Source organism: Epinephelus fuscoguttatus, linkage group LG14 (assembly GCF_011397635.1).
Source record: "Epinephelus fuscoguttatus linkage group LG14, E.fuscoguttatus.final_Chr_v1".
Lineage (NCBI taxonomy): Eukaryota > Metazoa > Chordata > Actinopteri > Perciformes > Serranidae > Epinephelus > Epinephelus fuscoguttatus.
In genome coordinates, this window is record NC_064765.1 from 10,379,412 (window position 1) to 10,393,139 (window position 13,728).

Genomic DNA, 13,728 nt, shown 5'->3' on the forward strand with positions numbered 1-13,728 from the left:
ACATACCTGTTCAGAGAGAGAACTGTGGTATCTCTTGGATATGTGTTTTCTCATAGTTTCTCTCACAGACTTGACTTTTTTGCCCAGGGAAATACGAGATGTTGGTGGAGACTTGACGGGATCTCTCACACCGCCTCCGTCTTTATTCTAATTCACACAGAAAGCAGAAAAAAAGGAAAATAAACTAACCATTTTGATTCAATGTATGGAAATTCAGGCAGAATGACAGTTAACGTACAGTGTTATCGATGTCAGAGACGACTGTGTGCAGTGAGCGGTTGGTCAGGTCAAATCCTCCAAAGCTACAAGCTCTCTGTGAACAATAAACAGGACATTAATGAGCTGAGATGCAGGGGAAGGTGGGGATGTCCAGCCACCACTGGGGGAAGTGCACCTTAAGCACCTGTTTCAGCTGACAGGTGCAAAATGAGTCCTGTAAGTTCCTGCAGCAGGTCAGGTCACCACAGTCCCCACCAAGTGGAAATTTGTCTCAGAAGCATCAACCAAATTATAACTTAAAGGCCCAGTGTGAAAAATTTAGGGGCACTGATTGGCAGAAATAACACATTTTCATTAGTTTATAATCACCTAAAAAATAAGAATTGTGTTTTTGTTGCCTTAGAATGAGTCATTTATATCTACATAAAGGGCAGGTCCTTGTCCCTGGAGTCTGCCATGTTGTTCTACAGAACAGACAAAAACAAACACTGGCTCTAAATAGGGCCATTCACGTTTAATTTTTTTTTTGCATCTGTCACCATAATTCTCCTACATGTTTGGCACTTGGGAGAAGTTCCTGTTATGCAACCTCACTGTTAGATGCCACGACATCCTACACACTGGACCTTTACCAACTAGAAAGAAAATGATTGCCAGTATTAAACAAAATATACAGGGTGGTCTCTATTATTTATTTGAGGCAGTCACTTATTACTAACTCTAAAATTAGCTCAGGCTACATTTACATTGACCAAGCATCAGTGCAGGTGCTGCAGCAGTGCACACAGTACAGTTTGCATAATTCTGATGGATATCGGTTTGGTTTGATGTGATGACTGCAGCACATTTGCAGAAAGTATTAAGTCACTCCTGCAGCTTTAGAAGTGCACCACTTGCCAAATAATCTCTCAACAAAGGCCCCTCTGTACTCACCCCATGATGGCTGAGCGGGCTGAGGATCCGGTGACGGAGCTCCCCATCGGTCACTGAGTGAGCGATTTTGGGTTCCTCATTGTTGCAAACCTCCGTTTCAGAAAAGGAAGAGCCGCTGCCTTTAACTAACTCCCTCACCTCCCCTGCTACGCTTGTCTCCTGATGAACGGGGCTCCCGCTAGACTTGCTAAAGACCTGGAAGATCTTCTGGCTGCTGCAGGTGTCCAGGCTGCTGGAGGAAGGGGAGGTGGTCAGGCTGTCAGAGTCCCGGTCGTAGGTGAGCTGGTCCCGCAGAGCTGAAGCGAGGGAATCCACGGGGCAAGTGGCAAGCTTCTTCTGTACACCTGAGTACAAGGAGGTGTTGCCATCTCCACACGGAGGGCCATCTGTCATTAGAGTCTCTGAAGGAGCAAAAAGAGGGGAATGATGGAAGGTAAAAATACAATGTGAACAGAATAAAGTCAAATGTGATGAAATATTGAAGTTTAAGATTTGTAAACAAATATGGTTAGTTTTATTAAAGGGACAGTTCACCCCCAAATCAAAAATACATATTTTTCCTCGTACCTGTAGTGCTGTTTATCAGTCTAGATTGTTTGATATTTTTGGCACTTTGAGCACCACAAGCTGAGTGCCATCTAGTTCCATTATAATGGAGAGAAGGCAGACGTCTCTACGGCCGATATCTCCAACACTCAGCAACTCACACCAAAACAATCTAGGCTGATAAATAGCACTACAGGTAAGAGGAAAATTGTGTATTCTTGATTTTGGAGGTGAACTGTCCCTTTAAATATCAGAAAGCAGCAAGTTGTGATATGTACTGTTAATCAGTTCTGTAAAATCTGAAATTAAATTGTCTTTGTTTACTGTTCCAATGCATTCAATGCAATTTTTAAAAGGTTGAAAATGTTCTGAGAACTTTCTAAGATCATTCAATAGATGCAAAAGCTGCCAATCAAACTGAATCACTGTATTGTCCCCAGTTTTGTTTTGGTTTTCCAATGTTGTGTCACAGTGTTTCATAGTCTCCAAGCTGTTTCAGAGGCTTTTCAAGCGTGCCAGTGGTCAAACGTGCTGGAAAAACATGTTGGAAAAAAACAGCAGGATATTCCTCAAAACATATATTCACACAGATTATATAGCACGTGAAAACACACATAAATACTGTTACTGCAGCTCATATTTACAGTCAAACAGTAATTAGATGTAGCACAATTACTGATATTTTCTGGAGACTCTGCGTCACATTGTGGTGTCTCATTTCCTCTTAATAAACAGTGTGTTCTTTCTGTGACCACCTGCTGGTTTCTACATCTTCGCTGCACGTACAGCAGCAAACTCATGAATTTGAGCTGCATGAAGCAGCAACTTCTCTAACTCCTCTGATCAAGTAGCATCACGCAGAGGGACAGTGAAAAGGTGGGTGATTGGGCTTTATGAGATAAAATCAGTGGTTTTAGTACCCTCTGCTCCGGGCCTCTTAGACTCATCGATTCTGATCAGCTTCTTCTTCACCTTCCGGGTCGAGTTGACCAGTTTGTGGAGCCTCCTGAACGTCACAGATTCCTCTTGTTCATTGTCTGACAGGTCACAAGGCTGACAGGAGAGAAGGGGAAGAATTTTATTTGTGGAAAACATTAACAATGGAGCTGTGGACTTAATAGTAAAATAACACGATGGGTGTGCTGCTACCTATTGTGACCCTCTGTAGTATGTGCACTCACAAATTTCAAGATACACTTTAATAATTATTCTCCACTTGTAGTAACTTGTTTGAAATTACAAAGGCATGTAATTTGCGTACATGCTGCAGATGCTGCTGAAAGTACCTGCTGAGCCCTCTGTTGAAGTACCTCGTAGCTTAATATAAAATTTGTGGTAGGAAACCACAGTGAAAGACACTGAGGCTCATGTCAGCAGCTGTCCCATACGCTCTGCATGACTACACACAGGAAGAGGCTTTTCTATACGTGGGAAAAAACAAAAAGCTAGTTGCTTGGAAATCACCTTCACCATCATAAAAGTTACGGTCAGTAAATAAGCCAGTGGTGCATTTGATGACCTGCGTCACAGATGTTGAGGTTTTATCTGCTGACCAAAACACGACATGAGCAGTATGTACATCCCACAATACACATCAAAGGACAAAATGAAAGCAGATTAACACTGTTAAATATACAACAGAAATTCAATGCAAGTAGAGATGGTCTATAATTAACAAAGAAACAATGGGGGAGGGGGTGACAGACGTGCAACCACACAGAAAGAGAAAGTAAGAGGTGAACACACACACACACACACACACACACACACAGAGCAAAGAGAAACAGTCCATCCAGACGAATCTGAAAAATGTGCCCTGAACCTGAGCCCCCTAATCACCCCACCCATGCATAAAAGAGCTGTGGCCTGCATAACAGGGCCCTGTGCTGAATCCAGCCGCTCACTACAGCACAATAGGGGGTTAGCGCTTTGACAGTGATGAATAGAAGTCCGCCCAGTGGCCTGCAGTTGGGAGAGGGCCCTGAGCTGAAGGGCTTTAGAGGGGCCCCGGTTCATCGCCAGGACAGGGACAGAGGGAAAGAGAGAGGCGCTGTCAACAGCTCAGCAGCCTTGGCACCAGTAGATCAGAGGCCCGAATGCACAACACACTGCCTGAAGTTGTGATTCAGCATTAAAAAGCGACTAAGATGCCCTCAGACTGGGAGCTTAGAGACTTACGTTGCAGTTGAATGACTCATTTGTGGTGGGACTGGAGGGATCGGTCCACTCTGTGGGATCGGACCTGCATGTCTGTCTGTTTTGTACCTCAAACTCCTTCAGCTGCGGGAAAAGATGACCCTATTAGTACAGGATGATGCAGAGCTAAAGAACCAGCTGGTTTGTTATTTATCCTCGAACAGCTGACACACCCAAAGGGGGAGTAGAAGGAGATAAAAAAAATGTTTTGACCATATGCCTTGAAAAGAATATTATTTCTTTCATAAAAATAAAAAATGCTGTTAGTTGTAGGGCAACTAGATCGATCAATTCCAGCTTTTTCTTTTGTAAAACATCCACATTTATCCATAATTCCTTTTTGCAATCTACTCAATCATCTCCTGAATATAATATGTTTGGTTTTTGTTGTTGTTGTTGTTTTTTTAATAAGCCCAACTCTACAAATTGTATTTATTGTTCAAAGCTCAGGACTACATGTTTTGGTCCAACTCAATACTTGACCTATTTTCCAAGTGGCAGCATTCCTTTTTCCACAGCAAACGTTTAAAGTGGAGCAAAAGGTGAAAAACACACAGCTGTAACTTTCACGTCAGAGAATTTTGGGATGCAGAAAGAATCATACCCGTGCCAGGGCTTCCTCTATGGAGATCATATTCTCCTTCACCATCATCATCAACTGGATACGCTCTTCATCACTCATGGTGATTTCACTGGCCACAAAACCAACATCGTCACCTGTCAGGTAAAACAGAGATGTTAGCTGGTGCAACTGAACACAACTGACTGATTTAATGAAGCCTTTCATTAAGACAAAGCCTGAGTGCCAAATAACAATAGTATAGTGGCAGTATAGTGGTGTTTCAACTTTGTAAAATTTTCTGTGTATCTTTAAATTTTGTGTTTTTCATTGTAGATAGATAGGTAGATAGATAAATAACATACCTTTTGAAATCTGACGCAACACTCCTTTCTGTGACTTTCGAAAACTCTGCCAAAAAGACTTGCTCTTTCTCTTTCCATCCCATTTTCCTACAAAGTACAAAGTTTAATTCAGTGTAGAGAAAAAAAAACTTAAAATAAAAATCCAAATAGCAGGTGAACAATTAACGATTGCAGCAGCTTCACTGCATTAACAAAGTATTACATTGTGCCATACATTACAATACTGTCAATGTACAAACATAAAGGGAATATTTAGTTTAAATATATTCACTCTACAGTGTTATTACTGCCATCAAAGATGAAATATGCAAGATTAAAAAAACTCCTAAAACCACTACTAGATGGATAAACGTTTTTAAAGCAAGGATCCTGGCTTCATTTTGTGTAAAAAGGCTGTTAAAATCTACATCAATCTGACCTAGAATGAAGCATTAAATATGATGCATGTTATAAAGAGGAATATAAAATTTCAGCTTACCTCCCGATCCATCATCAGAGCTTGATTTGTGCACAGGAAACCTACAAATCAAATAAAATATTTACTTCATCTGAAGAGTTTGAATGAGGCCTCAAAGCCCTGAATAAAACAGTACCTGTTGTCCAAAGTTATCTTCTTCATTTTCCCTGCTATCCCACCATCTCCCTCAACATGTCTTTCTATCCTCTCGACTTGCGTCAGATTTAAAAGGGGGAAAAAAAAAATCACAAAAGCGCACTGTCCCTCATGACACTAGCATCTTAGTAAAAGGGAAATCAAAGTAGTCAAAACAGATGAAAAAGAGTGGCTGCTCTTGGCTGATGAACAGAGGTCAGTGCTCTGCGGCCATCGTAGGAACAATAGATCCCTTTTCATGTCCAGTCAGGGTTTTGCAGCAGCAGCAGCAGCAGCAGCAGCAGCGCTAACGTGGCCTCTGCATTCCCTGCACACTTTCACCCTCCCTCTCTCTCTGTCTGTCTGTCTCTCTGTCTGTCTTTCACTCTTCATCTCTCTGGGGTGTTTGTGTACAGTTGTCTGTCTCTCTCACAGTCTCGCTCTCAAGTTTGAAAACAGATCAGACCTGTCGTTCTTCTTTTGCAAGTGAGACATCGGTGGTCATTCTGTGCAATGTTACATGTTAGAGTTTACTACAGGACAACAGCTATAAAATATGTCTATATTACTGCATTAAAATACACATTTTTTCATGTTTGGTTACATAATTGTACCTTAATTCTTCTTGTAAAAGACAAGTTGATAATTTCATACTGAAAAGATGTGGTTTGTCACCTTGTCTGCAGCAGCTGTTAACCCACCTAGAAAATGTCATTACTCTGCTTTTCAGCCAAGACATAGTCAGTGTCACCCCGCATTCATTTTCATAAATATCTACACAGTTCACGAAGCAAGCAGTGCATTATTATATTCAAAATCTATTCAGAGTTGTAGAGACATGAGCACTGTTTTCCCTCTTCCAACCTCTACAGTAAAAAGTATGTGAGAGACAAAAAATATTTGAAATATTTGGCACCGGAATCAATACCTTGGAGTGAAATGTATTTGCATAGCTGTTAATCACAATAGCGAGCTCAAAGGTCTTGCCATGCTCCTGTTTACCACAATAAATCATGACATTAGGATGCCTGATACACAGTGATAAGCACAAGAACCATTTTTCATTAAAAAAAAACTCGATTTGAAGAGGGAACCAAGGAACAAGATTGACTACAACTTTTCAGACATTGATTAAAAAGGGCTAAAAATGCTTTAGTGTGAAAATGAGTGTGAGTCATCAGAACGTGTTGATGACACATAAGGCCATCAGCTTCCTCTGGCTTTGTTACGTACTTGTCCCACTAGGGGGCAGTGTAGGTGTCCTGGGAATCCTGTGTTTCCATCCAGGTTCTCCATAACACAGGCCCGTTAGTCACTATAATAAAATCCTTTAAAATAAATCAAGGCTCCGTCTCTTTAACAAGCTTAATTAAATCAATCTGTTACTTTATCATTAGTCATCGGCACTTTTTAATCACCTTGTCAATGGTAAAGTATGACTAATCTGTGAGATACCTCCATAAAAACAATGGAGGGAAGGAAGGAAGTTTATAGGTGACACAGAAGTGCTTCATAAATGTGACCGGAGGCACCAGGAAACAGAGGAAAGGCTTGCATCCACAGGGTGACACCGAGATAGTACACAAGGAGGAATTGCTTCCTAAAATGATACGACTTTTATTAAATGACCATAATGTGGTCTATAAAGCCACAACACAACACGTTATCGTGACAATTAATAGTCCCACCCGCATATTACCGATGCTTATCATTATTATGCCCTGAATTGCATTAAATTATTAACGTTTAGATTTTTTTACCTTCTCTCAGTCTCTGGAGTGGACGTGGTGCTGCTGAGCCCAAGGGATTCCTAGAGGAGATGATAAAGGTGTCAATTTAAAGACATACAGCAGCAATGCTTCAATTTATTTACCTGTTTTTTAAAATGCATTTTTTAAAGCAACAGGTAATTTAAGATTATGGCATTTTCCTTCAAAGGAAAGCAGAAAAAATATCTTATACGCCAACCCATCAACTAAAAGTACCAAAAAAAATTCAGGAATTCATGTATTGTAATTTGTTGCTCTTTTAAAAAACAAATCTTATTATCATGTGGCGACAAAACCCAAATATGCCACTAGTCACATTTTACCATATTCCAGGATCATTTCCTAAACAAGGTCAGTCTCAAAGCCGGCTCTCTGCATCACACCCAGTCAGATGTTTCTTTTTAGCCGACTACTTTGGTTTTGCTCAGGATAATCATGACAAGGCAATTCCATGGCCTCTTATCGGCCTGTCTGCTGACGCACAGGGCAGGAAGTTGACTTCTCTGGGGGTCTGACACACTGGAAGCTGGACACTCACCTGTATCTGAGAGCGGAGCTGCAGTGATGTGGCCACTGAGTCAACTGTTCCCTGAAACACACAGGCAGAGAGGAAGCGGAGGAGTAAATTACAGTGTCATCATAACACAGAAATAGAAGTAATATTCAGCTGACTGAATGGGCCAGCCCACATTATGGAATAACACCAGTAAACAGTCATGTGTCACAGGTTACAGTATGATCCCGGCAATTACTGTGGGACAAACAGGTGTTTGCACATATCTAAATTCATAAGCTATTCAAATTTAAACTTCATGTACAATGATAGTGTAGTGCAATGTGACATAAAGGCATGTTTTCATCTGTACTCCAGAGGCAGATTACAGGCTACTTAAAGTTAAAAGAAAGTTAGAGAACACGACAGACACTTAAGACAACAGGGAAGACATAAACCCACAAGTTAAAGAAATAGTTATAGTTTCAGGAAATAGGCTTACTCACTTTTTTGCTGAGCATTACATGAGACACTCTCATGTCTGTAAGTTAAATGTGTACCTACAGTCAGCAGCTAGCCTTATAGCTAGTCATTATGAAGTTTCAGAGGTGCTGGTAGGCAGATTTTGTCACCTTCAGAGACAGAGCTAGGCAAGCTGTTTCCTCCCATTTCCAGTCTTTATGCTGAACTGGTAGTGATGTAAAGATATATCAAATTTTGCAATACTGGGCTCTGATGCAATTTTATCCCTTTCAGAAGCGTTGTAATCCAGCCTTTAACTGTCATTTTAGAGAGTAAATCCATAATGATAAATCTGACAGTGAATTTAATCTGTGATTATTTATCCATTGTTGAATACAGCTATGGTTGTTGTTAGCAGACCATTAGCCTGGCTAAGACTATTAACTGTACAAAATAAGGCTTGGACCCAATGAGAAAATGGCTAATGTACACGCTAGATTTATTATTTAACAAGGGACTCTGAATGAAGAGAGGGTCACCTCTATAGCTCGGTCTATTGTCTTAACATCCCCTCCACGTTGAGTTTCAGATGCTCCCATCAGGTTTTGCCTCCTTAAATGTGGCACAAAGAGTTACAGATCGTCCTTTGTCACATCCATCACTTATCTTAACCAGCAGTGACCACTTATGTCCATGATTTACCGATATTTATTCAAGTCACCATTTTACCTTGTTTATTTAATATCGTGATTAGTATCGTATGGTGGACTTTTTATCAGGATATCGTACTGTGAGTTTTTCATATCGTAACATCCCCATATGCAGGCGTAAACCTTCTCATCTAAATCTCAGCAAGAAAGTGGATTTAAAAGACAGTGTGATAAATTGGGAAGATGACAGCAGAAAAAAATCCACAATCATTTAATGCTGAGATTTTAGATTTTTTTAAGAGCCACTGTCTTAACTGATAAGAGAAAGACTGATAAGACTGTTTACCATCTCTGCATCTTGTACTACTTTGCGTTTCCGTAGCTCCTCCATCCTTTCACACACGTCGCTGAGGGAGGTGCCGTAATACTGAGAATACTCCTGCGCCAGGTCATCAAGGTTCCCCACCGAGCCATCCTGAGGGAGATAAAGAGACATTCAAACACTCGCACAGATATGACCACAGACCAGAGGAGGAAGACGACACCCTGCAGAGGTTGAGCAAGATGCCAGACAGCAGGCAAGCACTGTAAACACTGACCACGGTCACGATTAAACCCATTGTTTCAAGCTTTAGTGCGGTCACCAGCAAAACAAACAGCCAGGAAACACTGAGATAAAGCACCACGAGTGTAAAAGTATCAGAGACACCCAGCTGTGATATTGCCTCTGTCTTCACCAGCTTGTCCTCTTCCTGCCCAGCGACCCCTTCCACCTCCTCAGCCCTCCTCAGACCTGACCCTTTGGCCAGAGGAAGCACCGTGTGACGCAGCTACGACTCTCACTCAGCTCTCTAACAGTCATCGAGAGTCAACTCAAGAGGCTACGGTTCAGTGTACCGTAAATCACAACAAGTCGAATCACTCAGTCAGATGAGTCTTTGTCCTGCAAACCCTGGATGTCACCCCCTTTTCGTTTCCTACTATTGTGCTACCTGAAGTTACGTGCAGTTTGTCACGTGGAAAGAAGACGAATAAAAGATAAATCATTTCAGACAATTTTTGCTGAGTGACTTTTGGGAGCAGAATTAACACATGGGGCTGGTTTCCTTGTCAGGGGAATGACCCAAGTTTTAGAATACAGAAGCATTTTAAACCAGGTAACTGTCAGACACATTGGATTATTTGGTCTATTTCACTGAAGATCAACACAAATATTTACTGACAGGAGAAACCTACCCAATAACTAATCATTAAAGTGCAGAGGCCCGCAGTCCTGTCATTCCAAGTGATTATTTTCTCAGCAACTAATTTGCGTATAAACGAGTCCAATTTTTACTTTAAAAACTAAACTAAACTAAACAAAACAAAATCTGTGATAATTAGAGTTGGTTACATCTGCAATAACAGATTTTTTGGCCACTTGGGGGCAGCAACAAGCCATAAATACAACATTGACATACCACTACCTTATAAAGTTGTGACAGCTACCGTGTTAGCAAAGGGTTGTTTTCATTTGGAGTCCTGTTTCTGCCCACCTGTCAATTACAACGATTCTGTCCCCTTTTTGCTCTGTTTTGGTCTCCACCAACTCCTGAGGGAAATATCTGGCTCTTTGGCTATAAAAGGCTCCACTCGGTTCACCAGCTAGTCACCGATTGAGTCTGTAGTCCTGGGCAAGTAGCCTGCAGCAGGTTTTAAAAGCATTTTTTACTAACAAGACTTGCCTGCTGCATCTGGAAATGACACCCTGAGAGCTGTGAGATTCAACCGAAACAGTGACGTTGGTCAGAAAACCAAAACAAAATATTTATTCAACCATTTTGTGAGGATGTTTAACTGTCCAGAGCTCACATAAACAAGTCATTTTAACATCTAAACAAATATAAGCATTTTCTCTGGTATGATAGAGTTGAATTAGATCTGGGAAAAGACTATAAAAACAAAACACATACATCAAATTACTGATTTTTGTCAATTTAATCTAGAATTATGTTGCCTATTTTATCACTATTTTTTGCTGCCGTGTAAATAAAGTGAGACAGCTTGAGTCATTGATGACTTATACAAATAACTAAAGATAATACAATAAATAAAATATATGAAGATTTTTTGTAGTGATACAACATGTGGGAAGATAGTTCCTGATCACACCCGGTCATGAGTTAAGACTGGACAAACAAACACACACAAGCTGTGTCTGATAATAGCTGTCCACTACGTCCATAAACCGTTTCACGCATGATTATTATTATTATCATTATGCTCCACTCATGTCATGCCCTGAAGGTATGCAAATGTGGCCGCTGCAAACAGCCCTCTGCAGTGAAAAGCGATACTGTGGGCTCACTTGTCTCGTGGCATGATAGACTGTGACTGGCTCGACTGTCCAGAAAAGAGAGCCATTCATTTGGTAAATGACATGCCCCCGGGTCGAGAATGGCCTGAAAATCTGGCTGCTTTTCATACAGTCAAGAAACGAGGCTGAGGCCGACTGAGAAGATCCGCACTGTGCCTGGCTGCAGTGGCTCTTCTGCCTCAGACTGCCACTGATCCACATAAACAGCCTATTGTGACGCAGTCACATGATATTGCATTGCCCTTAGTGCTTATTAGACACACTGTATACATCCCCGTCACTTACACATGAATGTAAAATCACAAACAATACGGGTTCCACTCTTGTGCCGACAATTCTGACAAACAGGGGAAAATATTCCAGTGTGCTTTATATTTCCCTCTGTCTCCTAATTAATGGTCTCTGAGCCAAAGCTGCAGCATGAGACATCAACCACAGAGGCTTGAAAAGGAGAGTGTGGTCTCACATTTCTGCGGCGCTGAGCATCTCATAGGCAGACAAAAGATCCACGTGCCCCCGGGGCCCGGACTGTCTAATGAGTGTTTTTACAGTTCCTGTCTTGTCTCACTCTTTTAAGGCAACCAGACTAGGGTCACAAAGTGTAAGCAAATCATTTATATCACTTTATGCTGCTTTGAGCCAGAGATGTTGAAGGCAGTCTAGCTTCAGACATCAAAACAAGAGTGTCAGAGCGTTCAAACAAAACCATGAAGCATAACTTTCTTTGACTGTCTCTAATGATAAATGTCCTGAGTAAAGAGCAAACAGTAGTTTGTCTATGTTTTCCACAGAATACCATCTGACCTATGTTGCAGAGCAGCTTTTGCTAAAACAAGGCTTAGTAAAACTAAATCAGCTTAAAAGTGTGCACGTTTACATCCCATTTGACGCACTTATTCTAAAAAGATGTGTCCACGTTAAATGAAAAACTAGAATCCTTGTCAAACACATACTTATTACAGTCTTGCAATTCATCTGTCAATCAATCAAACAACTTCTAATCAAATGTCACAGTAAGATTTTCTCTTTGATAGACGATTACATGTCTTAACAGTGTATTAAGGGATGTTTCAAAAGATCAGAAGAACAAGCACTGACATTTTTTAGCTTTTTTCTATTGAATGAAAGTTTTCATTAACCAACCACATCAGCAAACAACCGAACAGAGAAAGATGCACACACGTAAGTTGTCTTTTAAAACAAAGCTTTATGAATTAAAATGTTCCCCCAATGAATCTACAGGAAGCTACCAGCTCTAACCATAGGACCACATTCCAGTGCAAACATAAAAATACACTCACCACAAACAGGCATCTGGCTGCCAACAGTAGCTACCCAGCACTAGCTGCTCCTCAGTTCCACCACACTGCTGTAAGTGAAAGGCAGCGTTTTCAAAGTTAACTCAGTTCACTGAGTGAGTGAGTGGAGGACAATACATCCTGAAGTGAAGGGGAGGGGTGTCCAGCACGCATAAATCAGAGGGAGTTTGGTTGAAGGGGGAGGTTGGGGGAGTTGCAACCACATATGACGCTGGTGCTGCTGGGTGGGGCGCTCTGCTCTCTCCAGCTGCGGCCCACAGGGACTGGCTGACTCACATGTTCAAATAAACCACCACCTCTTAGTGTATGAGAGCGTGCCTGCGTGTTTATGTCTGCCATGGAGTTACAGTGATGTGTCAGACAAATGTTCAATATTTGTCAGATATGTTTCGGAGGCCTCTCTGTGATCAGTCCTACAAACCTGTAATGTCACTTTTATGTCTTTTATGCACATTTTATTTAATTGTATACAAACTAAAAAGTGTTTTTTTTATTATGAATTATTAATCTAAAAAGGTACCCTGTGGAGTTTTCTTACAAAAAACCAACAGTCATATTTATATTTAGTGTGTCTCACAGCATTGCACTGTATGAATCTTTGGGGTCTCACAAACATGACAAAAGCTTATTTTTCCTTTTTGTCTTTTTCATCCAGTTTTCCTAGCTTACAGTCTTCGTCTTTGCCACCTTTTTAGACACACTGCAACGCTGCTTCTTAATGTGTTACTGCCACCATCTGATGATGAGTGGGATACAATGACTGCTACTAAATTTTGTATTGCCTTGCTGGTGCGCTTGTGCTCATTTGTATCCTCATGTGCTTTCATGACACAAACAAAAAACGGGGACCAACCGGTAAGGTAGCTTTAAAGTTCCCTCCCATTGAATATTTCTGGAGGGTCATCCCCGCTTGAAGGAACCGCTAACCTACTTTACAGAATCTCATTATTTAGCTGTTTAAAATAGCTTTTTATTCCCAAATTGTCTTTCAGAGGCTTCTAACTAGGGATGGGCATTTTGGGTAAATTCCATACTCATTGAATTGTTATGAAGTACTCAAGTGCTCGCAAAGAAAAAAAAAAAAAATCCTAACATAAGAATGTGGACCGCAATGAACACTCAAACAAAAATGTGGGTAGGGGTTAGTTTAAGCCTTCCTTTGTGACTGTAGAGATTATTAATGATGTGCAAGTTTAACGGCACATAGCTAATACTGCACATTTCTTTCTTACTATTTTTTTTTTTAAGCTTAGTTTTAATTTAAAATCC

At 40.9% G+C, this 13,728-nt stretch overlaps 1 protein-coding gene across 3 annotated transcripts in view; it reads right to left on the bottom strand.

Moving 5' to 3' along the window:
• sash1b (SAM and SH3 domain containing 1b) overlaps positions 1-13,728 on the bottom strand; it is a 71,269-nt gene that overhangs the window by 6,835 nt on the left and 50,706 nt on the right. For 2 of the 3 annotated variants that reach the window (XM_049596210.1, XM_049596209.1), the window contains exons 2-12: positions 9,131-9,259; positions 7,718-7,768; positions 7,171-7,220; positions 5,297-5,337; positions 4,819-4,905; positions 4,499-4,611; positions 3,877-3,978; positions 2,619-2,751; positions 1,153-1,553; positions 239-313; positions 7-147 (exon numbers count right to left, since the gene is read on the bottom strand). In XM_049596210.1, coding sequence (XP_049452167.1) covers positions 7-147; positions 239-313; positions 1,153-1,553; positions 2,619-2,751; positions 3,877-3,978; positions 4,499-4,611; positions 4,819-4,905; positions 5,297-5,337; positions 7,171-7,220; positions 7,718-7,768; positions 9,131-9,259 — 1,323 coding nt within the window. Of the gene's footprint in view, positions 1-6; positions 148-238; positions 314-1,152; positions 1,554-2,618; positions 2,752-3,876; positions 3,979-4,498; positions 4,612-4,818; positions 4,906-5,296; positions 5,338-7,170; positions 7,221-7,717; positions 7,769-9,130; positions 9,260-12,441; positions 12,575-13,728 lie in introns of those variants that run through there. The other variant, XM_049596211.1, reaches the window with a different exon arrangement.